Source organism: Dipteris shenzhenensis, chromosome 25, assembly GCF_047967505.1.
Source record: "Dipteris shenzhenensis isolate YYH24624 ecotype China chromosome 25, Dip_SZ_1.0, whole genome shotgun sequence".
Taxonomy (NCBI): Eukaryota; Viridiplantae; Streptophyta; class Polypodiopsida; order Gleicheniales; family Dipteridaceae; genus Dipteris; species Dipteris shenzhenensis.
In genome coordinates this window covers 29,565,400-29,591,856 of record NC_141620.1, presented here as the reverse complement: position 1 = coordinate 29,591,856, position 26,457 = coordinate 29,565,400, and the positions used below count along the sequence as shown (strand labels likewise).

General features: G+C 41.0%; 1 protein-coding gene across 1 annotated transcript; it reads right to left on the bottom strand.

Moving 5' to 3' along the window:
- Positions 1–20,404: 20,404 nt before the first annotated feature.
- LOC147885721 (histone H2AX-like) lies at positions 20,405–21,328 on the bottom strand. The gene is made up of 2 exons (XM_087396705.1): positions 21,104–21,328; positions 20,405–20,813 (listed from the first exon to the last, which is right to left on the bottom strand). Exons 1-2 carry the CDS (start codon positions 21,290–21,292, stop codon positions 20,601–20,603), a joined length of 402 nt encoding a protein of 133 aa, XP_087252831.1. The 5' UTR covers positions 21,293–21,328; the 3' UTR covers positions 20,405–20,600.
- Between the last annotated feature and the right edge of the window lie 5,129 nt (positions 21,329–26,457).

Sequence of the window (26,457 nt, the reverse complement as noted above, 5' to 3'; positions counted from 1 at the left end):
TGACTTCGTCTTGGTGAGGCCATCAGACCCTATATACCCCATATGGCTTGGGGTTGCCATATCAAGTGCTGAGATGGATGCTGCTTCTCCTAATTTCAAGAAATTATTAATTTAGTTTTGGGCACCATCAGTTAAGAGAAAGGGGCTCAGTGATGTAGATGCCTATGTTGATTGTTGGAACAAGTATTGGGCAGAGAATAGGTTGGATCTAGAGGTATGGGAGGTATTGATGCAATCGTCTGGTCATGGACACCAAAATCCATAAATAGACCCAAGAAGATCAAGATTCCACAGAGTGTATATATCAAAGCACAGGAGAGCTTGCTTGGTATTACAGCATAAAAAATGGTGTCGATTTTCTCCCTCTTAATCTCCCAAACTTCCATTGTAAGGTGTGTTCTCATGTGACGTTTCTCAATTTTTATTATCTTGTCAATGGGTATTTGCATATTATTAATATGACAATTTTCAGAAGCTGACCTTCACCAACAATTGCTTTGTTTCTAGTGGAACTCACTATGCATGGTCTTTGTTAACACCACCAATTGGTGTTTATGAACACCTCAAGTAAAATATACATGTTGTCCCCAGATGGTGTTTATTAACACCACCAAATACATGATTTTCAAACTCTACCAAAAATGCTTTGTTTCGATTTTTATACGCAATGAAATGTTTCACAACCAGTGAAGTTTTTCATAATCATTGGAATTCCAAAATATTAGCATATTCAATATTGGTAAAATTCCCACAATCAATGAAAATTTTCCCAAATTTAATGAAGCCTTTCCCAATTTTAATGAAATCCACCCAATTTCAAAATTCCCAAAATGCAACTTTGTCCCACTTTATCTAATACGGTGTTACTCTACTCAGAAATTCCTAAGCGCTTTGTCAACCTCTAGGGGGGATCCATACAACATAGACTATAGAGGCCAGAGGTGCACATTCTAGTACTGTCGCCTTGAATTAATCAAAATTTGGGCCAACAATCATGGTGGCCCTCACCTTGATAGTTCTTGTAGTTGAGCCACAAACTTAAGCCTCCGCTATTCCATTCCCTTTACTGTTTCTTTTTCTTTCCCTCTCAACCATTCTTTCTCCCTTGTAGTTGGATTGTAAACTTAAGCCTCCATTGTTCCATTTTCTTCGCTATTTTGTGTTCTATCCCTCTCAAGCATTTCTTTCTCCCTTGCACTCTTCCTACAACTTCTATCCCCTCTCATAATGGATCCCCCTAGACACACTGAGCTCCAAACACATATGCATAGTTTGAAAGCTCCTCACATGATCTTTCCTCCCCCCTTGCATAGTTTGTCGGACATGCATAATGCACTGAATACCTCGATCGAGGTATATGGTCTGATCGAGGTATATGATCTGGGCTCTGGGCATAGCAGACCTCGATCAAGGTATTTGAAGGTACAAAACTTAGCCAATTAGTATCAATCTTAGCACCAAAACTTAGCCAATTAGTTTCAATCTTAGCACCTCTCCACCAATAATAATGAAGAGCAACAATCTAGTGGATGAGTTGAGGCTCTCTATAAGACACCACGTTTTGGTTCATTTCACCCATTCTTAGCCATTCTTGCCTCCTCATCACTTTGTCACATCTTCCATCCTACTTTCATTGAGAATGGGTTCTCAAAGCCGTAGAGCTAGTAGACGTGAAAGATGTAGGAACCCCCCCCCAAATCTCATTGACGAGGAGTGCAAGCGGAAGGCTCGTGAGCACAAGAGAGCCTCTAGAGCTCGAGCTCGCACTGCCACCACTGATCCACCTCCAGCTAAACCTCTACATCCCACCTCCACCCCCACCTCCACCCCCACCCCCACCTCCATTGTCCCCCCATCCTCATCCGCTCCCCTACCTCTAGCCTCCGCCCTTCCCCTAGCCACCTACATTTTGGCCTCCACCTCTACCTCTTCCCCCTCCACCCTCCCCCCTCCCCCTCCCCCTCCCCCTCCCCCTTCTCTGCTTGGCGCCTCCCTTCCCCCGTCCACCCTACCATCTCCCATTGATCCCCTTGCCCCACCTTGCAGCAGCAGTGTTGCTTCACGACGTGACTTGCCGAAGTCCACTATCCGTCGTCGTACTAGCAAGATTGTGCAGTCTTTTTTTTGTGACCTCACGCCAACTTCGCAGTCTTCTCTTCTCACATCCCTGATTGATCACCCTGACTTGGTAGAGTGTAGGAGGCTTGCTGGTCTTAGTGCACGTAGAGATAGGGTTGTATCTAGCGAGGTCCTTAGTAGTGTTCGACGTTCCTATGCTTCTATTAAGCATAGGAACTCTAGTGATGCCTTGGCAGCACGTCGTGCTATTGTGGCTGCCATTAGTAGACCTCATATGATAGGCCATGTGCGTACCGCTTCACGTCTTCTTCAGATTGCACCACGCACATATTGCGAGCAGGCATCATTAGGAGGCAGAGTCTAGAGGATAGTGAGACTGATGCTCTTTGGGCTTCGAGTGGTCATGCACCTCGCAGCGATCGATTGTTGGATGATTCCACTAGGTCCTTCATACAACAATTTTGGGAGGAGCATTACAGAGCATCCTCAGTGTTCAAGAAGGCATTGCAGAAGAGGGTGTCATGCGGTGTGTACATTGAGCATGGTGCATGTTTTTTGGAGTGTACCTAGACTAAGTTGTACACTCAGTTTGTAGAGGCGCACCCGGAGTTCAAGATTGGGCAGAGGTCATTTGAGCGATGCAAGCCATGGTTTGTGCGATGCTCTCAGGAGCATGAGACATGCTGTTGTAGCTACCATGTGGATTTTGGCTTGATGTATGACGTATTCCGTTCCCTTGATGGTCATAGGGGAGTGGTTCCTACTAGCCCTCGCGACTTCATTGATTCCATATTGTGTACATGAGATGGTGATGCTTTATTCCACTCCCTTGATTGTGTGGAAGGCACGTGTACTTTGTGTGGTGACTTTGCTAGAGTGCCACGAGTTGCACTAGATACTTGTGATGTGCAGATGGTTCGTTGGCAGCAGTATGAGTACTGTACCTTGACATTAGATGGTGGTGCACAGTCGAGGAGGTTGCAGCTTGTGGGGAAGGAGACACCACGTGTTGTATTCATTGACAGTTTTTGAGGGAAGCTGTACCGCTACATACGCCACTCGCACACTGCGAAATGGGAGGATCGTCAGTTCCGTGCATGTTTGAGGACATTTCCTACAGGGGTAGTTGTCTCAGTGGTGGACTTTGCGGAGAATTACACCTTTGCACCACAACATGAGATCCAATCGGAGTATTATTTCTCCGAACAGGTGACGTGTGATTGAGTATTGATTTTTTCCCCACCTCATTATATTGAATTATTTCAATAGTCATATTTTTTTTCAATGCCATATTGTAGGTTGCTATATTTGTGCACATTAGCTATCGTCATGCACAGGCTCATGTGGATGGCATTGATAGCACCATGGACTCACGCGTCATTGTGTGAGAGTATCACTTCTACATTAGTGATGATCGATCGCATGATGCCCATTTTGTGCAGCATTGCTTCACTTTGCATGATAGTTTCTTGAGGGATCATGGTGTCACATGGCAGCGGCGCTGGATCTAGTCAGACGGTTGCGGTGGTCAGTTCAAATCCACTAGACTATTTTATTGGTTCTGCAGATGGCACCATGAGACAGGAATTCCGATTACATGGAGCTACTTCGAGATAGGGCACGGTAAGGGAGAGCACGATGGTGCAGGTGCTTGCATGAAGTGTGCTTTGCATCAATACTAGTTGCGTCACAGTGTCGATCGCTTCAAGGATGCACATGATGTGGTGCGGTGGTGTAGCCAGCACTTATCCACTAGTGCTACCTCCTCGTTTCAGTCGCGTGACGATAGGGTGGTGAGCCGGTATTTTTGGTGCGTGGACATTGGGAGTCTTGATCGATCTAGGCCTTTTGATTGTCGTTCTGTGCCTGGCACTCTTGATTTCCATTCCATCAGGAGTGTAGGTGAGTCCCACCCCGTGATCTTTTCTCGACGGTTTGCATGTTTTTGCTCTGCATGCATTGATGATGATTGGGGAGGGTGCTCCATGATACCATGGGCCGATCCATGGGTACGGCGAGTGCTTTCTCCCTTCCAGCCTTTGGAGGAGGTACATGATGATCAGGATGTGGGATTCAGTTCCTCTAGAGATTATGACCAGCTTACAGATATTTTGCGTATTGGTGATATCGTCGCGGTTATTGCTTCGGAGGGCAATGAGGAGGGTGTGGATTATTACTTGTTGCAATGCTCTATGCTGAAGAGTGTGCTGAATGAGGATACATTGGATGGGCATGGGATGCACTTCAATGCTCATAGCATGATCGTAGGTGGCCACTATTTTCAGTAGATACAGAGGCGTGGTCGCTATATTGAGTTCCAGGAGTACATGGCGGATCAGGAGGCATACATGTATTCTCATCTTGTTGTTGGGATCAAGATTACTTTGAGTCGTGTTCGCACTCGCAAGGCGACGTCCACTCCACGATGGCGCCTTGCAGTGGCGGATCACGAGAGCATACTTGCAACTATTGGCATGAGAGCTGATCCTGAGGAGTAGCACATTACATATCATATTTTTTGGGATCATCAGTTGATCAGATTGATTTTTATTGGGTATCACTAGTTGATTACACTTTTTTGTATTCGATATGTATAGGCTCACTGTGTGACCGTACCATTGTAATTTTCATGAACTCATATTTTGTATTTCACTATGATGGCTGTATACACGTTCATACACATCATTGTATTAGATTCTATTTTTTACATGATGTCCGATGTCTTCTCAATGGGATTTGTTGTGTTTGTAAAACAAAAAATTGTTTATTAGTAGTAATGTTGTAATTTGTTTTGTGCTTTAGGACATTTTAAAAACGTGACTAAGAAAATTCGCGCACGTACTAACGAAATACGCGTGTGGACTTACTTATTGGGGACGAAACTTCGCACGACTCTTAGGCCACCCTAGACATACATCCATGTGAGATTTGGTCTGAACTAATTTGGTATGCGCCACGTGGAAGGTACAATGCGTACATTTTTACAATCCCTACTAGCACGACTGCGACAAAGCTATGGCGCATGTACTAACGAAATACGCGTGTGGACATATCTGTTGGAAATGAAACTTCGCACAACTCTTAGGCCACCCTAGACATACATCCACGCAAGATTTGGTCTCCAACTTATTTGGTACGTGCCACGTGGAAGGTATAATGCGTACATTTTTACAATCCCTACTAGCACGACTACGTGTGAAAAATGGTGCACGTACTAGGGTGGTAGCAAGCTAAGGGTGTCCACTTTTTGTTCACTCCCCTATCCTAAGGAGGTGGAAAAACAAGCCTTTTAGCACACAAAAATGCAAATCTCACCTACTTCCCTATGGATCTAGTCTTTGAAGTCTTCTGACACAACATCACACTTGCTATTGTGCACACAATCGTATAGTCTGATCGAAAATTCGATGCACACACAAAAAATTTCTTTGTGTCACACGGCATGGTTCCAGGGTGGTCACACATTTGTCACGAACAAAGAGTGTCATATTAAATTCTAAATTTCTCACTCATTTTAGATTAAATGTTATTGAAACTTTGTAAGTGGTCTCTTTGCATTATGTAGAGCTTAACTTGATTTATTGGTAATTTTTTGAATGATTATCTAATTATAAATAATTATTTATAATAAATAAAGTCATAAAATACATGCATTTTAGTAGCACACCACATTTTTTTAGTATTTTGAATAATTAAGCAAATCCAATTCGGTGGAAGGTTAGTAGGCACATAAGGGTGTGTGGTTGAATCATCAAATCCCAAATCCAACAGTTAGATTTAGGAAGATTGAAGTTTAATTTTTACTTTTACTCCTTAGAGGATCAACAAAGAATATTAAAAATAAATCTAGTAATTCTCAAACATAACCAAACATTTCAAAAATGTCAATATTTTTAGTCCTCTGCATGATGAATAAGAGGAAAAAATTTTGGTTAAATTTGAGTAAGGGAAACGTACGATATGGCCTCCAACAGTTAAATCTCCCTTTTGTGGGGGAAAAAGGGCCACCCAAGCCTAATACCAAGACAAGGTAGGCTTGGTATTAGGCTTGGTGAGGTAGGCTAGGAGCATCACCGATCCTAGTGGCAAGCCTTTGGAGTCTGCATGCTGCCCATGTGGAAGGCTGAGTCATCAAAACCATGCCACGTTGTTAGACCACGTGGTGCCATCTCATCAAGCAGATGTGACATCACTCCTTGCCATGTCACCTTACATTGCCACACGTGCTGCCACATGTGCCACCTCATCATTCCACATCATGAGCCATGTAATCACACAATGCCACCTTGGCATACCTCCTCAACCTTGCCACATCACCAATCCCTCCACCTCAATTTGCCATGTCAATCTACCACCTCATAAATGCCAACTCATCATGCCACATCACCTTTCAATGTCATCGAAGAGGCCTAGTACCACATCATGACCATGCAGGAAGAGACTATATTACCACATCATGACCATGCATGGTGCCACATCAGCCAGATGTATACACATGACGATGTGCGAGGCATACAATACCTCGATCGAGGTATATAACCTGGGTGAGGCATACAATACCTCGTTCGAGGTATGTGACCGAGGACACCTAGAGATACCTCGATCGAGGTTCATACATACATGCGCAATGCACTGAATACCTCGATCGAGGTATAAGGTCTGATCAAGGTATATGATCGGGGCTCTGGGCATAGCAGACCTCTCCACCAAAACTAAGCCAATTAGTATCAATCTTAGCACCTCTCCACCAATAATAATGAAGAGCTTGACAACCTGTCATCACCCAAAACTCAAGGTTGTCTTGGAGTGACCACCATGATGGTTGCTGGAGTTAAGCTCCGTTACCTATTTTTATGTATTACAGAAGGAGGTCTAGTATGACAACCACCATGCTGGCAAATAGAAGGAGATCTATCATAGCCACCACCATATTGATTCTTGGAGTTATATATTTGTGTACCAAGGAAAATGTATTTCCTTGTGCAACTAGGCAAAACTCAATTGACAATATGGCCCTTGAGGGGTCCCCTCTAGGGGCAAGGGCCATATCGACATGCCATATCTATCTAGTGGCATCCTGAATATGGTATAATGAATGTCGATATGGCCCTTGAGGGCCATATCATCAATTGCATTTTTTGAAAGTTTAATTCTATTTTTCTAGATGTATCTCCATGCAACCACAACCATGGGTTTTTGGAGCTATTTTAACACTTTTTTGGTCCTAAACCAAGGAAATTATAGTCCTACTTTATTGGTATTTTAGTTCTTTTTGCAGTAAATATAAATGAGAGAAAAAGTATTCCGAGCCATCGGGGCGACTGGAGGCCCAGTGGTGCCATCCAAATAATCAACTACAATTCATCGAGTAAAATTTGAGCGAAAGAGATTACAATTTACATCTACATCCAATAACAAGTTATATAAAAATTAACAACATATACTGAGCAAAAATTGTATAGAGGATCTTACATTCATAAAAATTCAGCAACTGCTCAGGGTCTAAAAGGCCAAAAGATTACATCTAGAGATCATAGCCATTCAAATATAAAAGTTTACAACACTGCATACTAAGAGCCTGGAATTGAACAAAAGTAGATTACATAAATGTAATAAAAACTCACCAACTATTGAGAGTCTTAAGGACCAAAACATTACCAGGACTCAGATTATGGCACCCCCAACAAGTTGAGAGTATTCTACTATGAAAAGCTTGAGGCCTTTGTCAATGTCTAGGGGCAGCCCATACAGCATAGCATATAGAGGCAAGAGGTGAGCATGTCATTTAAGATGGTGACATGCAAATATGGGGCGAATCGACAGTGGGAATGAAGGGTGTCCACTAGCACCAACATTTCTACTCCAGGTGAGTGCAACGCAATCACCTTATATGAGAAGGTAGATAACATTAGGATCACTGTGCATTGAGGGAGGGTGGTAGTAGGCATGGTGAAGATGAGTGGGTGAGTAGCAGATGAGGAGGGGAGAAGATGAGTGATGAGAGTTGGAGGAGAATGTGTGGATCAAAGCAGCGCAGGGGTGGAAAAGAGCTAGAGGAGGGTGTGTGCATCAAAGTAGCAGAGCATGTGGAGCAAAGTAGGAGAGCAGGGGTGGATGATAGCAACATGGTAAAATGCCAAATGCCACCATGGTGGCTAGACCTCGAGGTTCCATCCATATTAATTACAAAAAAATGCGGTGGAATATTAGGCACCACCCCATACCGGATGGTAATCATGAAGCAGACTCTCGAGCGTGGTTGATCAGGCCACTATAGTGGCTGGTAATTAACTGCCAGCCCAATGGAATATTAGCCATGATAGGAGTGGCTGATGAGTGCCACCACTACCTTGCAATAATTACCACAAAAGTAAATCATGAAGTCTAATCACTTCTAATCACTCATTACCATGCACTCTAGAACTCTACTGAGCATGCAAGCCTAATGACTGGTAATTTCTTGCACTTGTAGTAATCATGCATGCAATCCCAGTGTTGGTAATTGGTAGGTGAGTGACTATGAGCCACTACAATGGCTGGCAATTAACTGCCAGTACGGTGGCCACAGATGTGGCTGATGAGAGCCACAACCACCAGGTAGTAATTACCACAAAAGTAAATCATGAAGCCTAATCACCTCTAATCACCTCTTGAATCATTCTTCTTGTGTATGTGGAATCCCAACCCTGATCACTCCTTACAAAAGAACATAAGAGGGAATTCAAATAATTTGAGATTGATGCTAGAAGAGCAAGATATTCCCAGGTCCATACATTATCAAAAAAATAACTGTGGAAGTGTTGCAAAAAGTGGGAGTCTCTTGCTTACCATGATGGATAATTTGCTACCGACAGGTTGGGAGGTCACCTTGTGCAGGATGGGATATTTATATGAGGATCTCCTCAGAAAAGGCAACTCCACAAATAGTATTGAAAACAAGAATTTCATGGCTTATTTTTAGCTTCAAGCAAATCTAACCACAGGCTATGAAAAAGAGAGAGCACAAGGAGACTGATGACATGGATGATGACCTTGAAGATCATAATGTCCCAATTGATGATGATGAAAAGATGGACTTACATGACCCGTTCAGAGAGAGGTTGGTGGATGAAGAGAAAGATGATGACGCCTTCTTTGATAATTATGGCTCGCAGGGTTATGTAAAAAGGCCACTACGACAATACTTAGCGAGATGAACTCTCTATTTCTCAACTAAATACAATTTTTTAAATAAGATTTAAATTTAAAGATAATGAATCTAATCTCTCATATTTGTTTATAGGCAATAGAGGGAGAAGAAATGGATGAAGTCAATATGGAGGCACTCCCTTCTACTTCAGCAATGCAACCACCTCTAAATTTGATTGAAGAATCCCATGAGCACAAGAGCTTTAAAGACACCATGGAAAAGTAGAATGATTGCAAATATAGAATACAAGCTATGACAGAGACCCATTTTGCAAATTTAGCTGCATTGGATAAAATGGAAAGCTCATTTGAAGTTAGGATCGTTTTGAAACGAGAACCTCAGTATTTGAGCTTTGGTAGAGAGGAGGTTTCAATCCTCTCCAATCCTTTAAAAGAGGTTAATGACAATGTTATCCTGGCCATTCTCAGGTAACATTTGTTTATTTTTTGCTGCTTCAATGAGCTAATATTTGTTTATTTGTTTACAGTGTAGTTATATCTCAGTTTCCTAGTGCAGAATGCAAATCAATTCTATGAGCTAACGTTTGTTTATTGCTTGGTGCATTGTAGTAATTTCTCAACTTCCTAGTGCAGTGCAGAATCGTGTCTACATGCTCGATGCTCTCGTTTCTTCTATTCTTAGCTCTCCTCAAAAGACTATAGAAGATGTTTGTATTTAGATGGGGTGCGAGTCATCTTTATGCCTTATCATGAGGAGTAAGTATCAACTCCAACCTTATTTTTACTATTTCTTTGGCAAGTTTTTGTAAAACAATAATCATTTTTATTCCGGTCGTGTAGCTCACATTGGAGTCTGATCGCTTGGGACCTTGAAGTCAACCATTTGTGGTTTGTGAATTCAATGGAAGGCTATCATGCCAACTCCCCAAGGTAATTATTCTCTTAATATTTTTGTTACTTTCTTATTTTGTATCTTATGATCATGACATATTAATATATTTAATATGTCATGATGGATAGTGCTGCATATTGGCTAGTATCTGCTGTCAAAACAACCACGGAGCAACAAGACCAAGTAGAATTCAAACGATGTCTACCAGTGGAGCAAAAAGATGGGCACAGCTATGGGTGGAGAGTTGCCTACAACTGCATGTTGTTTCTTAGAGATATTTTTGATTTGGAGTTACCAATCAAAATGGAATCATATACAGAAGCCGATCTATTAGCGTTTCGGGCTGAGAGTATTCAGCGTCTAATTGCTACCATTGGGAAACAACCTGAAAATATGACTACATTGCAGCATGTATAAAACCTTATCTTTATACTTGTATGCTTGTTCACGCCTTTAATTGGGATGTGTAAATCTCATAACTTTTTTATATTTTCCTCCAAGAGGAGAAGAGACTGAGTCTAATGAAAGCATGCTATCTTTATACTTCTATGATTATTTAAACCTTTATTTTTATTTGGGATGTGTCTGTCTCATAACTTTTTAAATTTTTCCTGCAAGAGGAGGAGAGACTCACTCTAATGAAAGCATGTATGAAACCTTACTTTTTAAATTTTTGCTCCAAGAGGAGGAGAGACTCACTCTAATGAAAGCATGTATGAAACCTTATCTGTATACTTCTATGCAGTCTAATGAAAAAACCATTATTAATGGTGGGGAACAACCTAAAAATATGACTACATTGCAGCATGTATGAAATCTTATCTTTATATTTCTATGCTTGTTTAAGCCTTTATTTGGGATGTGTACATCTCATAACTTTTTTATATTTTTATAGCAGAAGGAGGATGTAGAAGACATAGCAACTGAAGAAGAATACGATGTAGACTACTCTCTCAATAAGATGAGTCATGAAAATATGACTCTATTGTAACAGATTGGAAGTTCATTCACTGCTATGTTGTTAATTCGACAACCACCTCATTTTTTTGAATTTGGTGAAGAAGAGATTTTAATCCTCTTGAATCCTAAGAAGAGGTTAATGTCAAAGTCATTACAACCATCCTCAGGTTTGATGCAGCCTTTTCCTTGGCTTTATACTTTGCTTATTTTGATTAAACCCAAGAAGCTAATACTTTTTTTTTAAATATAGTAATGTTATAACAAATTTTCCTCAAAATATACAAAGCGTTTCACATATGCTCGATCCTCTTATTTCGGAAGTGCTTAGCAATAAAGAAAAAACATAGAGGATGTTTGCAAGTGGTTGAAGCACGTTCCTATGAATGAGGCACGAGTTACCTTTACAGCATATTATGAGAAGTAAGCATCAAACCCTACTTGTTTTTTCTATTGCATTGCTAGAATTGTCTCAAACACAGTAATTATTCTTTATTGATAATGCAGCTCACATTGGAGTTTGGTAGTCGTGGACATCTTTGCTAAGAAGTGCTTTTTTGCCAACTCAATGACATCCGTCCATGGCACTGTGTTAGAGTAAGTATAGACTACACTTGCTGTCACTTCTTGACATGTAGATTGATATGCAATGCACATATTCACTGTTGTTATATGTTTTGATGTGCAGATCGGCTCAAAAGTTAGTAGGTGCTATCGACACAGTAATGCGGCAATGTGACTTGGCACAACAAATACAGTATATAATATGTCAGGTATCACATCAAGAGGATAACCACATCTATAATTGTGGATGGAGGGTGGGCTACAATTGCTTTTTGGTACTTGGTCAAATTTTTGAGATACAAAATGACACCACATTGTCAACATATACGGATTTTCATCTCTATGCATTTATAACATGTACCATTCGAGCAATCATTAAGGGCGACATTATGGACCCTCCCACAAGGCAAATAGATAATGGCTCAGAGGAGTGCGAAATGAATGCCATCAAAGAGTCAAAGGGGATAGAAGACCTCAACTCTACAAACATGGCTTCATCGGAAGAATTGGGAAGCTCTTTTAATGTTAGCCTGGTTATGATTCAACATAGACCTCAGTATCTTGAATTTGGGGGAGAGGAGGTTTCAATCCTCTCTAGAGCTTCAAATGAGGTCAATAACAACATTATGATGGCCATTCTTAGGTTTGATACAAACTTTTTCTCTGCTTGATAATTCAATATTTTGATTAAATCTAATAAGCTAATATTCATTTATTTGTTAGTGCAGTATAGTTATCTCACGATTTTGTAGAGCCGTACAAAACCGTGTGTATATGTTGGATTCCCTCCTTTCTCCTATACTTAGCGATCGCAGAAAGACGATAGCCGATGTTTGTAAATGGTTACAGCCTTTACATTTACATGGCGTGCGAGTCCTATTTATGGCATATCACGAGATGTAAGTATCATGGCAACCTTTATTTTCATCTTATACTGGCAACATTGTGTTAAATAATAATGGTTCTTAATTATTCGTGTAGGGAACATTGGAGTCTGGTGGTTTGGGACCTTGAAGACAACTATTGTTTGTTTGTCAACTCGATTGCAGGCTTTCATGGCTCAGTGCAAACGTAAGTATTCTATTAATCTGTTGTTACTTCTATATTATGTACCTTATGTAATAGACACACTAAGTTTTTTTAATATGTCATGATGAGCAGGTCGATTGAGAAGTTGGTATCTGCTATCAGAGAAATAGGACAGTACAAAGACTCGCTAGACTTCCAAAAGCGTTTAGTAGTAGAGCAGGAAGATGGGCATAGTTGTGGGTGGAGAGTTGCCTATAACTGCATGTTGATTTTCAAAGAAATTTTCTCACTTAAGCCACAGGTCTCATCGGAAGACTCTTTGGAGCTCAAATATTCAGAGGAGGATCGGATATACAATTGTTCAGGGCTGAAATCATTCGAGACCTAATTGCTGCCATTAGAATACAACGTGCAACTGAAGCAATATTAGAGCTTGCATTTAAGGAAGAGGAGACTGAGTCTACTGTGAAAGCACTGCACACTACAGAAGAAGTAGAGACTCACTATACACCTACAGCACCACAGCCTCCACTGGAAGCATCAGAAGAGTTGCCACAGCCTCCGCTTGCATTTAAGGAAGAGGATACTGAGTCTACTCTGAAAGCACTACATACTACAGAAGAAGTAGAGACTGAGTGTACATCTAGAGCACACAGCCTCCATTGGAAGCATCAGAAGAGTTGCCACAGTCTCCACTAGAAGCATCAGAAGAGTTGTGATGCATGTATGATGTTGTGTTTGTATATATGCATGAGGAACATATTCTCATGATGTTGTTTATTCCATGAATATTATGGTTGACATTTATTTGTTGCAATGTATGAATCATGATGTAGTTTTTGTTGATTATACACCAATTTGTGACTTATTACTTAAGTGGCATTTAGTCATGATATTTGTATATTTATTTCATGCACACAATTTTATGATATGAATGTGTGATGATGTGATTATTTGGAAATATAACCTTGTGTGATGAGAATTTTGATATGAATATGTGATGATGTAATATTTGTAATATATTTCACTCCAAAGTATCAATTCCCAATGCTCCACTCACTTAAAGTACAGCATTCCCAATGCTCTGCAAAATTTTATTCAGTTGGACAGTCTCCACTCACTTAAAGTAGAGCATTTCCAATGCTTCTCTCACTTTATTCCAACCCTTATCCTTATCATAGCGAACACATCATGCCTTAGTGCACTTGTATTCTTCCATCGTATTCCTTCCACAAACACTCTCTTATTTCTTACATCCTAGTCCTTCTGATTAACTTGTATCCGTCTTTCACTTTACGTCTTCCCTCACTTTCTATCACTCTTGAAGGAGGGGCAGCTCACTGTGCATCCCTCGCTATCACTCCCTCACTCTCCTTCCCCCACTTTCCCTCTAAGACAATGACTAGTTACTACCCAACTTCATTTATTGAACTCAAATTCTGTCTTAGATCTCTTTTGTATGGACCAATGAAGGGAAAATCATTCGAGGATATGTTACGCACATGGCTGCTTGATTTGAACTCAGCAGAAGAGGTGAATATCCCTAGCTTTCTTTTTCGCTTCTTTTAATCACGTACTTCTTATGCTAACGAGTTAAATTTTCATACAGGATATGGTGGTGGCTAGAAGCTGTATTGAAAAAAATGGTGAAGATGAGGAAAGCCAAGAGAGAAAAGAAGAGTAACTGTTGAATGCTTACAAGTCAGCGGAAGATTCGAAACAAGTTGTGAGGAGAGTCTGTGAGGAGATTTGCGATGCCAGCCCTGGTTACGCATGGCCTGCAAGTTTACAGTCTACTTGTTTTCATGAAGCCAATGCCATAGTAGGCACTTTCGAGGACATATGCTCTCTCTAATGACTTAATAGTCAAGTGATGGAAATTTAATTCCATAGAGACTTATGTGTTTTCTAAAGTAACTGTAATAGACAAGAAATGAAACTACAGTTCCACAAAGACTTTTTAGTTCTCTAATGTAAAGTTGTAATAGACAAGAGAGACAAAGATGAGATCTTCTAGGCTGAGCTAATGGAAGGTGTTTTTAAACACCATATGGCTTTGAGTTATATGATCTACTTCTTGTACAAATGTGTCATGCTTTTTTTTAAATGTACTCTAGTTTTAATAACATGTCACGCCATTTTTTCTAATTTGATTTTTTAAAATCTTACTTTTTGTCTCTTTTAACAATGTGATGTCCTCTTTTTTTAATGTACTCTAGTTTTAATAACATGTCACGTCATTTTTTCTAATTTGATTTTTTAAAATCTTACTTTTTGACTCAAAGTTTTGTTTTATAAGAGCCTCTTTTTTTTTAATGCTTTATCCAAAATTATCTCACAAAACGAATTTGGATAGTGCACCAGTCCAAAATTAGTCGTAGAAGTAGTGCTAGCTACTCTTTTTTGTACTTAAAGCCATTGGCTTGGCTTCATGTCTCTTGTATATACACTCCTCTTATTTTTGGTACTTGAAGCCACAGGACGTGGCTTAGCTTCGTGCTATATGTACATACAAGCACTTTTTGAGAATTGAATTAATATACACTCTTTTTATTTTTTTGGCTTTCAATTTTCTTGTGCAACGTTCTATCAATTAATGACTTGTGAACTAAATGTTTTAGAGTTGTAATGTTTTATTTGGAATTGTAATCATCGGCTATAGACATGCTTGCAAGAGTGCTAATTAAAATGCGGTTGGCTGTAAGACTTGAATTACACAATGTGGAAATGGGATTCTTGTAACTACATAGCATACACAACATACACAGCATTCTATTCAAGAACACAAAATTTAAAAAATATTATGTAGTGCATCTATCAGGGCATCTATATATGCGTCTCTCTGTTCGAGAGGCATCTATTTGCACGTCTACAAATGCATCTATAGACATGTCTATAAATGCGTCTATGGATGCGTCTATCTATCTTTTAAAATTTCTAGCATAGCATCTATTTACGCATCTATAGGCACATCTATCTGTTATATAGATGCGCCTTTAGATGTGGGTCTGTAGACACGCTAATAGAGGTGCAAATAGATAAACCCGTAAGTTTTTTTTTTAGTTGAGTAAATGCGTCTGTATGCACGTCTGTAGGTGCTTTGTCTTGTTGTGACTTTTATACTACCATGGGCTCTTTGACTATGCCAAGTGTCACCCTTGAACTCTTGGACTATCAATACCTCTTGTCTTACCAGCCTTGAACACTTTTACCATGGGCTCTTTCACTATGCCAGGTGTCACCCTTGAACTCTTGGACTATCAATACCTCTTGTCACTATTAGCCTTGGACATTTTTACAAACTTGTGAACTATCAAAACCAGTTGGACCAACCCGCCCCCCCACACACACATACACGTGTGTGTGCACACACAATACGTACACATGCACGTGTACACAGTGGCACAGCGCACCTGCACACATGCACATGAATGCACACCACAGGCAAGGGGCATGAGCACACGTGCACACAATGTCTACACATATAGGGGCCCATAAACTTGCCACACACATGCACACCACATGTGCATATGCATACAAAATGCACGTACACACACATACCAAAAAAATGTGCATTGTGTGCGCCCACACCATACATGCATACACATATACACAAACGCACGTACATTGTGCACAAGGATTAATTTTCCAAATATAAAGGACCTCAATTATTTCCTCTTATCCATGTGTTCTTTCTCCTATTTATAATTTCTTTGCAACTCATGTAGGGCCAGCAACACTTAGGGGGGATACACAACCTTCTAATTGTGACCATGTTGTAGATTGGCAAAAGCCTCTATAGAAATGCTACAGTAGATTGGCCAATCTAGAATGGTAGAATTGGGATCAGGATTGAATGAATGCATAATGTTGTAGAGATGTTAATCCATTAGTAAATATAGAGGATTGTAGTACTACAAGATGGCTACGAGCCCAAAAATGGTCAAAATGAAATCACAATGCCAATTGTGGATGAAGCTTTGGAGAAACTTCCACGAAGCTCAATAGTTGCAATGTAAGAAACAATAGCAAGATTTGACTAGTCATAGACTCTAGGGCTAGCCTGAGCAAAAGCTTTGGAGAAACTCGGGTATGGCGATGCAGTAGATCATCCAATCTCAAGAGAAGGCAACCGATTCGACTAGTCACAAACTCTAGGGCCAGGTCCCTGGGGCGCCAACTCCCTTTAGTAACAAAAACCTATCAAAATCTTGAGTATGAGATGAATTTAAAAATATGCCATGAGTAGAAATTAGTCAAATTAGCATGGTTGTGATCTACACTAAAAGAGCTTCAAATATGTCTTTACAGCTTGAAATTTAGGTAACACATGAAAAAGTTACATTAATTTGAAAGGAGATGGGTTTCCATATTTTGTTTCCCGCCCCCCTTATCCAAACGACCCCCCCTTGGGCCTCACATATTATGAAAAATATGTACAAATCTTAAAATTTTGCATATTTTTCAAGGAATATGACTTATATTCTGTGGGAAGGGGGACATGATATTTTCATATTTTTCCCTTGCATATTTGAAAATTTGAAAGGAAATCCATGCATATTCTATATGGACCTTGTCCCCCCATACCCTTGATTTTGGCGAGGGTAGTAACATAATACATATTGAGTTGGCGTCCCAAGGGCCCAGTCTAAGCAAAATCGTTGGAGCAATGCTGGTATGGGATTGTAGATGATCAACTAGGATCAACAAAAGGAAGTTGTAAAATGAAGCAAAGGGGAACATAAGTATTTGCAAATTTGTAGATGAGTTCACACGTTAAGGGAATGTATTTACTCGGGGGGTTCACCTGGAAAAACTTTATTGTACCATGTGCATTTAAAAGGAGGGGTATTTTAATCCCACTTTGGGAAAAAATTTAATAGGATTAAAATAACCAAAGGGGGTTTTTTAATTTAGTTTTAAAAAAACTTCCGCTAGTTCATAAGTAAAGAGGGGTGGTTTTATTGAGGAAAAAACATCAGTTGAGGGGCTTTTCAAATACCCCTTGAATGCATGCGATACCTAGGATTCATTAGTAGTGCACCCCCCGAGCGTATTTAGCACACTCACAACAAGATTAATCACATGGTTTGTATCACAAGTCACCAATCAACCGAAATCAACTTGCACTCCTCTTCTGCCTTCAAGGCACACTCACAATTTCCAGATGAGTTCACATGTTAAGGGAAGATACTTAACACACTCACAACAAGATTAATCACATGGTTTGTATCGACAATCGCCAATCAACCGGAATCAACCTTACATCCATACAACCTTAGACGTATGCACTCCTCCTATCCTCCCTACGTCTTCGTTCATGTCTCCCAACCTCCACTCTCCCCTCGAATCCTACTTCCTGCAAAGTCTCGACCTCCCCTCACCCCTTTCCCTCTCTCCATTGCTGCTCTCCCTCGCTCTCACCCCCTTCCCTCTCTCCCTCCTTGCCTCGCCCCCTTTCTCACCTCTGTCCCTTGCTCTCTCTCACCTTCCGGATTATTTTCCCCTGCCTACTTTAGCATGCACAAGTGTGCGCATAATAAGATCCTTCGGTTTTCCCTCTCAGGTTCCTTTCTCAATAATGATGGAGACAACTCTCCCCCGTCCCGTCCCCCCTTAGGCTCACGTATGGCCACGTGCCACTCTTCCACCGCTCGCCCTCCCACTCAGTTCTCCAACAAGGGATTTTTAATTTCTTTACATTGCATTGTTTTTGCAGCACCAATTCAGGCGTGATGCCCGATTGGGGGAAGGGGGGGGGGAGGGCATAAGAAATATGTAAGATAGCACGTGCGATCAAGAGAAGTGGTTTTATATTTTTATGGAGTTACAGAAAATATACATACATAAGGGATTTTTTAATTCAAAAAGTTAACATTTTCATACATAAGGGATACTTCAATTCTCTCAAAATTTATAGAAGGGGTATATATAGGTTATAAAAGTCCATAGGTAGGGGGTTTTAAGCACTGCCTTCAGGCAGCGCTCTACGTACACTTTTCTTAAAAAAGAATGTCACACACTTTGTTGCCACGTGGCCCCTTTTATTTTGGTTCTCTCTCTCTCCTCTCCCCTCTCTCCTCTCTCTCTCTCCTCTACTCTACTCTACTCCTCTCCCCTCCCCTCCCCTCTCTCCTCTCTCTCTATCTCCTCTCCCCTCTCTCTCTCTCCCCCCCCCTTCTCTCCATCTCTCTCTCTCTCTCTCTCTCTCTCTCTCTCTCTCTCTCTCGCTCTCTCTCTCACGGAGTTTGTAAATCATTCGAACTTTCCTATAGACGGCTTCCATCACATGTGTTGCAAATTAATCATTTATTCATCTTGACAATTGTTTTCCTTTGACAGAACCAACTTGAAGGCAATGCTCACGAGTACTTGTACTCCCTTGTTTAAATACCCCTTGATCGCATGTGCTATATGGGGTTTAAACATAGTGGTCCCCCCAGAGGTCTTTGGCTTCACGACTTCTTTGTTGCCCTCTTTACTTCTTTTGTCATTTAGGGAAACTTCTGCAGGAGGATTGCATCAAGCAAAGTGTTAGATTTCTTATAGAGAGGGTGGTCTACCAAGCCCTACATGGATAGGAATGGTAAACCTCCCAATGATCCTTCCACTTCTCAAAGTGGCTCATACATCTTCTTCCCAGAACACCCCTACCCTACAGCCCTCATTCGTTAGCTCAATTAGTTCAAGTTAAACCGGGTTAGTTCAGGTTATGTTAGCTCTACTTAGTTCAGGTTAGGGTTACAAAAGTTACAATGACTAATTTAAGCTTAGAATGTACAAATTTAAAGAGATGAGTTTTCAGGATGTGAATTTGAAATGTTGAATCCACATGTCACCCTACCTCTTAGATTACCACCCGGACTTTTATAGACTCTTAAACTACCATTGCTTCGAAGTGTCATCCATGGACTGTTGCAGTTTTACACTACCATTGGCTCTTGGACTATGCCAAGTGTCACCCTTAGACTCTTGCACTATGAATACTTGTTGGATTGCCACCCTTCGACTCGAACTTTCACAAACTCATGAACTACCACAAACCACTTGAAAACACCTACCCCCCCGCCTCCCACACACACACGTGCACACACACCACGTACACATGCACGTGCACAAACATGCACTAGATGCGTGCATGTGTGCAAGCGAGTGCACACGCACGCACCACATGAGCAAAGGGTGTGTGTGCATGTGCACATAATCTTGTTTGCACAAGGCACACGTGCGCCCGCTCCCAATTTTGTTTGCACAACTGCACACGTGTGTGCACGCATACCCGCATGTTTGCACCACACAAGCAAGAGGCATGTGCGTGCACAATCTTGTTTGCACGACGGTACCCATGCTCGCCCGCTCGTCCATCCATGCACATGTGCCCAATCTTGTTTGTATGATGCTCATGTGCGCAGTCATGCCCTACCTACCCACACGCACAAAAATGCACGTGCCCGCCCGCACATGGGGAAAAAAAACACACGTATGTACATGCGCACATAAAAGCACAGAGTGCACACACCACAAGTGCACATACCGCTGCAACGAATAAGCATTCTACATATAATACTCTTCTTACTCTGCCGAATTTGCCGGATAAATTAGCTTTCCGCCCATGTAAAGAACCTGTAAAATGAAATGCAACGTTGGACCAAAGTTATCCACCCGCACTAATGCAGAGAATCTACATCTTTGTTTCGAATTTTCAGAGCAATAGCAATAAAATCTATATCCATCCACACCAAAGTCTGATCTCAAATCGAGAATCATCGACTCCTCAACTCGATCACCTTTGGTATCCTCACTTGGTGGTTGAAAAACACTTAGAAGGCTGTACAGAGTTTATCGACAAACATGGATTCATAAGCTTCAAAGGCTGTTGCTAACACTACCTCTGTACATCATCTCTAAGTTATTATACATTATCGCAATCTCAGAATTCCTGTGAAGGTTCCCCTTTCCCCTTAGTCGCCTTTTTGGGCAGTAAGGTGGCATGAATATTTGGCAAAACCCCCCCACTTGCAATCGTAACCATTCCAAGCAACCTGCTGAGTTCTTCATCATTTCTTACAGCTAGCTGTATATGTCTGGGAACAATTCTGGTCTTCTTATTGTCACGAGCAGCATTCCCTGCTAATTCCAGAACCTGAGAATGTATACGCGAGGCAAGTTTTTCATGTCAAACACCGAGGTCACTACTTTAGAACTGTTGAAGCGAGAACACCCACACGAAAACGCCATACTCACGCATGAAACCCATTGCCGTACCGCCCTGAAGCTAAGAAATATGTTAGATTCGACGGGTGCCGGAACATCCCAACACCGTGCATGAATTGCATTGCCAAACAAACGAAGAGGCTTTGATCGAGAAGTGGAAAACATGCGAGCCCAAAAGTCGTGAGAGCTCAGTAAGAGATTAGAATCACAAGAATTGACCTCTGCGGCCAGGTACTCGAGGACAGCGGCAAGGTAAACGGGAGCGCCAGCACCAACACGGTCGGCATACTTGCCAGCTTTGAGCATTCGAGCGATACGACCAACGGGGAACTGAAGGCCAGCCTTGTGCGAGCGAGAGACAGATTTAGCCTTGGTCTTGCCACGGCCACCAGCTCCGGAAGAACTCATGATTCGAAGAAACGAAAGGATAAGGAAGCTTGAGATTGAAAGCTATGGAGAATGCAAGAAAAGATGGGACGAGGATGGACGAAGTCCGCCATTGGAGCTTCGCGAAAGCTCACAGTTATTTTTGGAAGGTGCCCAATTATGCTACCCACGTGTCCGTTTATTCCGTAAATGCATCATGGTTTGCTCCCCAAAAGGGAGACATTGTATCCTCACGTTATAATTTGCTCTTGAGAAGATGGTCTTTCTTCTCTTTGACACGTGCCAAACTAGGAGCACTTCCATGTGTGCATGGAAGCTTGTTTTTCCTTTGATAAATATAAATATCGCAAGTTTCGTATAAGTTATGCTGCTTTAAGAGTCACCTAATTTTCCTAGCTACAGTTACGGCTAACGAGAAAGAATTGCTGCCAATAGCTTCAGTCTTGAGTGCCTCAGAATTCTCATTACCTTTTGAAAACATCACTCATTGGCTGAACAATCATTTTAAGTCTAGTGGGCAAGCTCTTCACAAGAGACAACCTAGTATCCTCTTTTTGGCCTGCTTGAAAGGTAGCCTTAGTAATGAAACTCATCTTCAAGAATTGAAATTACGATTTCTATTTTCCAAAAATTCTTTCTCCCATATTTGGACATATTCCACATGCAACTAGAGTTTCACTTCCACATAATCCCCAGTCTCTTTCTCTTTCCCCTGGCTCCTCCCCATACATCCTTAAGTGGAGCATGACAATACGGCATTGATGTCATACTTCTCGCTTGCAATGAGTGCAATGACAATACAACCTCTCCATAAGCCACTCTGCGCTTCCAAGCATTTGCACATCATCTGACAAGCTTCCACTCGTCCCGTCCATCTACACACCTCTAAAATCACAACACAAAATGCAAGGAAATCCATTAAGATCCAAAAAATAGCCACCCATGAGCTCCTTCCCTCTCTTCTTAAATCAAGTTCCCTAAATCGTTGCTATATAGCAACGCTTTGCCCTATTTTGTCGCTATATAGCGACGCTTTTAGGGTATAAGTATATAGCGACACTTGTTGGGTATAAGTGTTGCTATATAGCGACACTTTTAGGGTATAAGTGTCGCTATATAGTGACGTTGGGGGACTAAAACCCAAAACCCCGCGCGATGCCGTCTTTCACAACTCTATTGCGAGAAAAGCAAAAATCTCTCCTCCCATGTTATATTCAGTGACCTCACTTTCCTTCTCTATTCCCCACACTCCTCACTCCTACCAAGCCCCTCTCCCAACACTTGTGCTCCCTCTCCACCCTTCTCCCTCTCTGCTTGTGTGAAAGGAAGTTTTTCAAGAAGGTGTGTCTCTTTAAGCAATGTAGGTTCATTTTTTGTGAGATTTCATTTTGTGAGTGTTGAAGCATGTTTCTCCTTGCATTGCTAAGCCTATGTGCTAATTTTCATGCTTGATTTTCAGAGATTAAGGACAAAAAATGAGATTTGGTGAAAGAAAGAAGACTCACCTCTTCTCTTTTTGGTATTTCTCTTCCTCCTCTTTCCCTTCCTTCCGTGCTTTCTCCTTGTTTGTAGGCTTATGCTTGTCCCCTCAATCCAATCCCTTTGGAAAGTTGCTTCTCCAAACTCCTCCTTCCTCTAACTAGTTATATGAAAAATGGTATGTTTCCTCTCTTTTGTAGGGTCAGTCCATGAAACACTGAGCGGGACTTTGTAAGAAAGTGCTTCCTCTTTTTTCCTTTTTTTATTTTCGTTATTTGCATTGGCTTGCAACTAGCACTTTAAGGGCGTAGGAACCCTTTCTTCCCCTATCTTCTCTTATTCCCTCTTCTTCCCCTCTTTTCCTCTTTTCTTCCCTCTTTCCCTCCTCTTTCCCTCCCTCTCTTATTTCCTCTTCTTCCTCTCTTTTCTTCTTTTCCCCTCTCTTTTTTCATTCTCTTTTCCCCTCTTCCTTTCTCTTCCTTCTCTTCTTTTCCCCTCTCTTATTTTCTCTCTTTTATCCTCTTTTCTTTTCTTTTCATAAGCATATGCATTTGCATATGCTTATGCTCTTATGCTTATGCTTATGCATGAGCATATGCTCATATGCTCATATGCTTTTCCCCTCTCTTTTTTCCTTCTCTTTTCCCCTCTTCCTTCCTCTTCCTTCTCTTCTTTTCCCCCCTCTTATTTCATCTCTTTCATCATCTTTTCTCCTCTTTTCATAAGCATATGCATTTTCCTATGCTTATGCATGAGCATAGGGAAAAGAGAAGGAGAAAAGAGAGGGGAAAAGAAGAAAAGAGAGGAAAAAAGAGAAAAGGAGAGAAAGCATATGGTTATGCTTATGCATGAGCATATGAGCAAGCATATGCTTATGCTTATGCAAGAGCATATGCTCATATGCTCATGCATAAGCCTAAGCATATACTTTCTCTTTTTTTCTCTTTTCCCCTCTCTTTTCTTCTTTTCCTCTCTTTTCTTCTTTTCCCCTCTTTCTTTCTCTTCTTTCTCTTCTTTTCCCCTCTCTTATTTCATCTCTTTCATCCTCTTTTCTTTTCTTTTCATAAGCATATTCATTTGTCTATGTATCTCTCTCATAAGCTTATGCTTATGCATGAGCATAAGCTTATGAGAGAGATACATAGACAAATGAATATGCTTATGAAAAGAAGAGAAAAGAGAAGCATATGATTTCTCTCTTTTTCTCTTTTTTCCCCTCTTTTCTTCTTTTCTCCTCTCTTTTCTTATTTTCCCCTCTTCTTTTCCTTCTCTTATGCTTATGCTCTTTTCCCCTCTCTTATTTCCTCTCTTTCATCCTCTTTTCTCTTCTTTTCATAAGCATATGCATTTGCCTATGCTTATGCTTATGCATGAGCATATGCTCATATGCTCATATGCTTTTCCCGCCTCTTTTTTCCTTCTCTTTTTCCCTTTTCCTTCCTCTTCCTTCTCTTCTTTTCCCCTCTCTGATTTCCTCTCTTTCATAAGTGTATGCATTTGCCTATGCTTATGCTCATATGCCTAATATGCTTATGCTCAGCTACAATGGGTCGCCTTCCCAGAGACAAAGAGGCAAGACGTGCATTCCGCATAGGAACAAATCCATGGTTTATTGAGATGGAGGCCATGGGAGCGACGGTTGATTGGGCTGAGGTGGTTACTCGCATGGTATAAGTCTACTCCTACTTATAATCCCACTTTTTCAAATGTTTTATTCTTTAAGTTCCAACATAATTTCCAATTAATATGGTTTCACTCTTAGAGTACAAGCTCGAATGTCCCATCAACGGAGGTGAGCGGTGACGACGAGGAATTTGGCTTACACGGCTTCGACGAGGGCCAGGGATCAGGCGTAGCTCACGAGGGCCAGGGAATAGGCCAATGCAACCACGATGAGGATGAGGATGAGGACGATGATTGGGATGAGCAGTAGCAATAGTAGTATTAGTAGTAGTTTGTATATACTTCCGCATGTATATGCTTCTATATGTCGACTGGTTTGAGCGATTTTGTCACCCTTTTTGAAAGGGTAATTTTGTAACAAACAATGTTGTATATCTTCGACATGTATATGCTTCTATCGCTTGGCTCGTTTGAGCAATTTTGTATCACCCTTTTCACAAGAAAAATTTTGTAACAAACAACATTCTTTTGTAATTACAAAAAAAAAAACATCAGTGGGGCAAAACAGGGCTTGTTGTGGCCTTGTTTAGCCCCACTAATGTTTTTTTAAAGCTTTTGTTAATCGTCGCTATATAGCGATGTTTACCAATGTCACTATATAGTGACGTTTATTAGTATGGCTATACAACAATGCTTTATATAATGATCATTCTTTTTCGACGCTAATAGCGACGTAAATACCAACCTTTGCGCCTGTCAAAAAAAAACCTTTTAGTGTAAAAAAGGTCAGTATTTCTGTCGGAAAAGGGCCTGTGCCTTGTAGTAGTGTCACATCGTTTACCGAAAAACTCAGGGGGGTCACTATATATAAACCCTCTATACCACGTGCGTTCAAGGCCTATTTCTAAAATCCCTTATCTGTAAATTTTTCATCAATAAAATGTACCCCTTTTCTATACAAATCTGTAAACTTTTTCTAAAACTATTTAAAATAGTCCCTTATGTATATTTATTTCTGTAAATTTTAGAAATAAAAAATATCCTTCTTTTGAACTCACGTGATAGGGTTACATATGATGAGTGACCCCCCCGAGCCGAAAAAAGTTACCAAGAAACCAGATAAAACTACCGTCAGTAGTACTTATATGACCGATGGTAGTAATAACATTACTAGCGGTAATGTTCATTATCCTGGCCGTATAAATACCGGTGGTAATATACACCACTAGGATAATGAACATTACCGCTGGTAATGTTATTAATGGGTCAACGTTTGCTTGGGTGTAGCCAATCATGGAACTATTTTCGAGGCCATTTTGGGGCCGCAACACGATGCTATCCTAGGTGAATATTTGAATTTTGTGCAGACCCGCACTCTCACCGAAAATGTTTTTGACATCATAATGATGCACTAGCGTAATAATGAGGCACAATCTATTTATTATGAACATCGCATAGCTCGACACACAACATCTCTACATTGCTTCGTGGAGAGCAATCTCTGACCTCAGTCACCTATCCACTTCTCATCGCATAGCCTTTCGCTGCAGCTTTTCCACAGTCTGGCACGGCACCACACCCATGCATATCATTAAAATTGAAGGTTGGCTCGGAGAGACCACCGCGCTCGCTCTTGACATAATAATGAGACACAATCTATCATTTGAACACCACCGTAGTGCAGTCTTTAGCCTAAACACTTGTCATCATGTAGCCTTTTGCCGCATCTATGCCTACAGCCCATGCAAATCATAGGTTGGCTTAGAGAGGCCACCACGCTGGTTTTTGGTGTAATAATGAGACACAATCTATCATTCTGAGCATATCTTGAGCATAATCTTTGGCCTGATGACCTATCATCGCCTAGAATTCAAGGTTGTCTTAGAGAGACCACTGTGCTGGTTCTTGGAGTTATAGCTCCGTTACCTATTTTTACGTATTACAAGAGAGGTCTATGATGACCAGTGTGCTGGCAAATAGAAGGAGATCTATTACAGCCACTGTGCTGGTTTTTGGAGCTATATATTTGTGTACCAAGGAAAATGTATTCCGTTGTGCAACCAAGTAAAATGCAATTGACAATA

Excerpts from the sequence above, each read along its gene's own strand:
- LOC147885721 (XM_087396705.1), bottom strand. The coding sequence starts at position 21,292 with ATGAGTTCTTCCGGAGCTGGTGGCCGTGGCAAGACCAAGGCTAAATCT. Across the intron at positions 20,814-21,103 it reads TCGAGTACCTGGCCGCAGAG|GTTCTGGAATTAGCAGGGAA; the intron begins GTCAATTCTTGT and ends ATACATTCTCAG.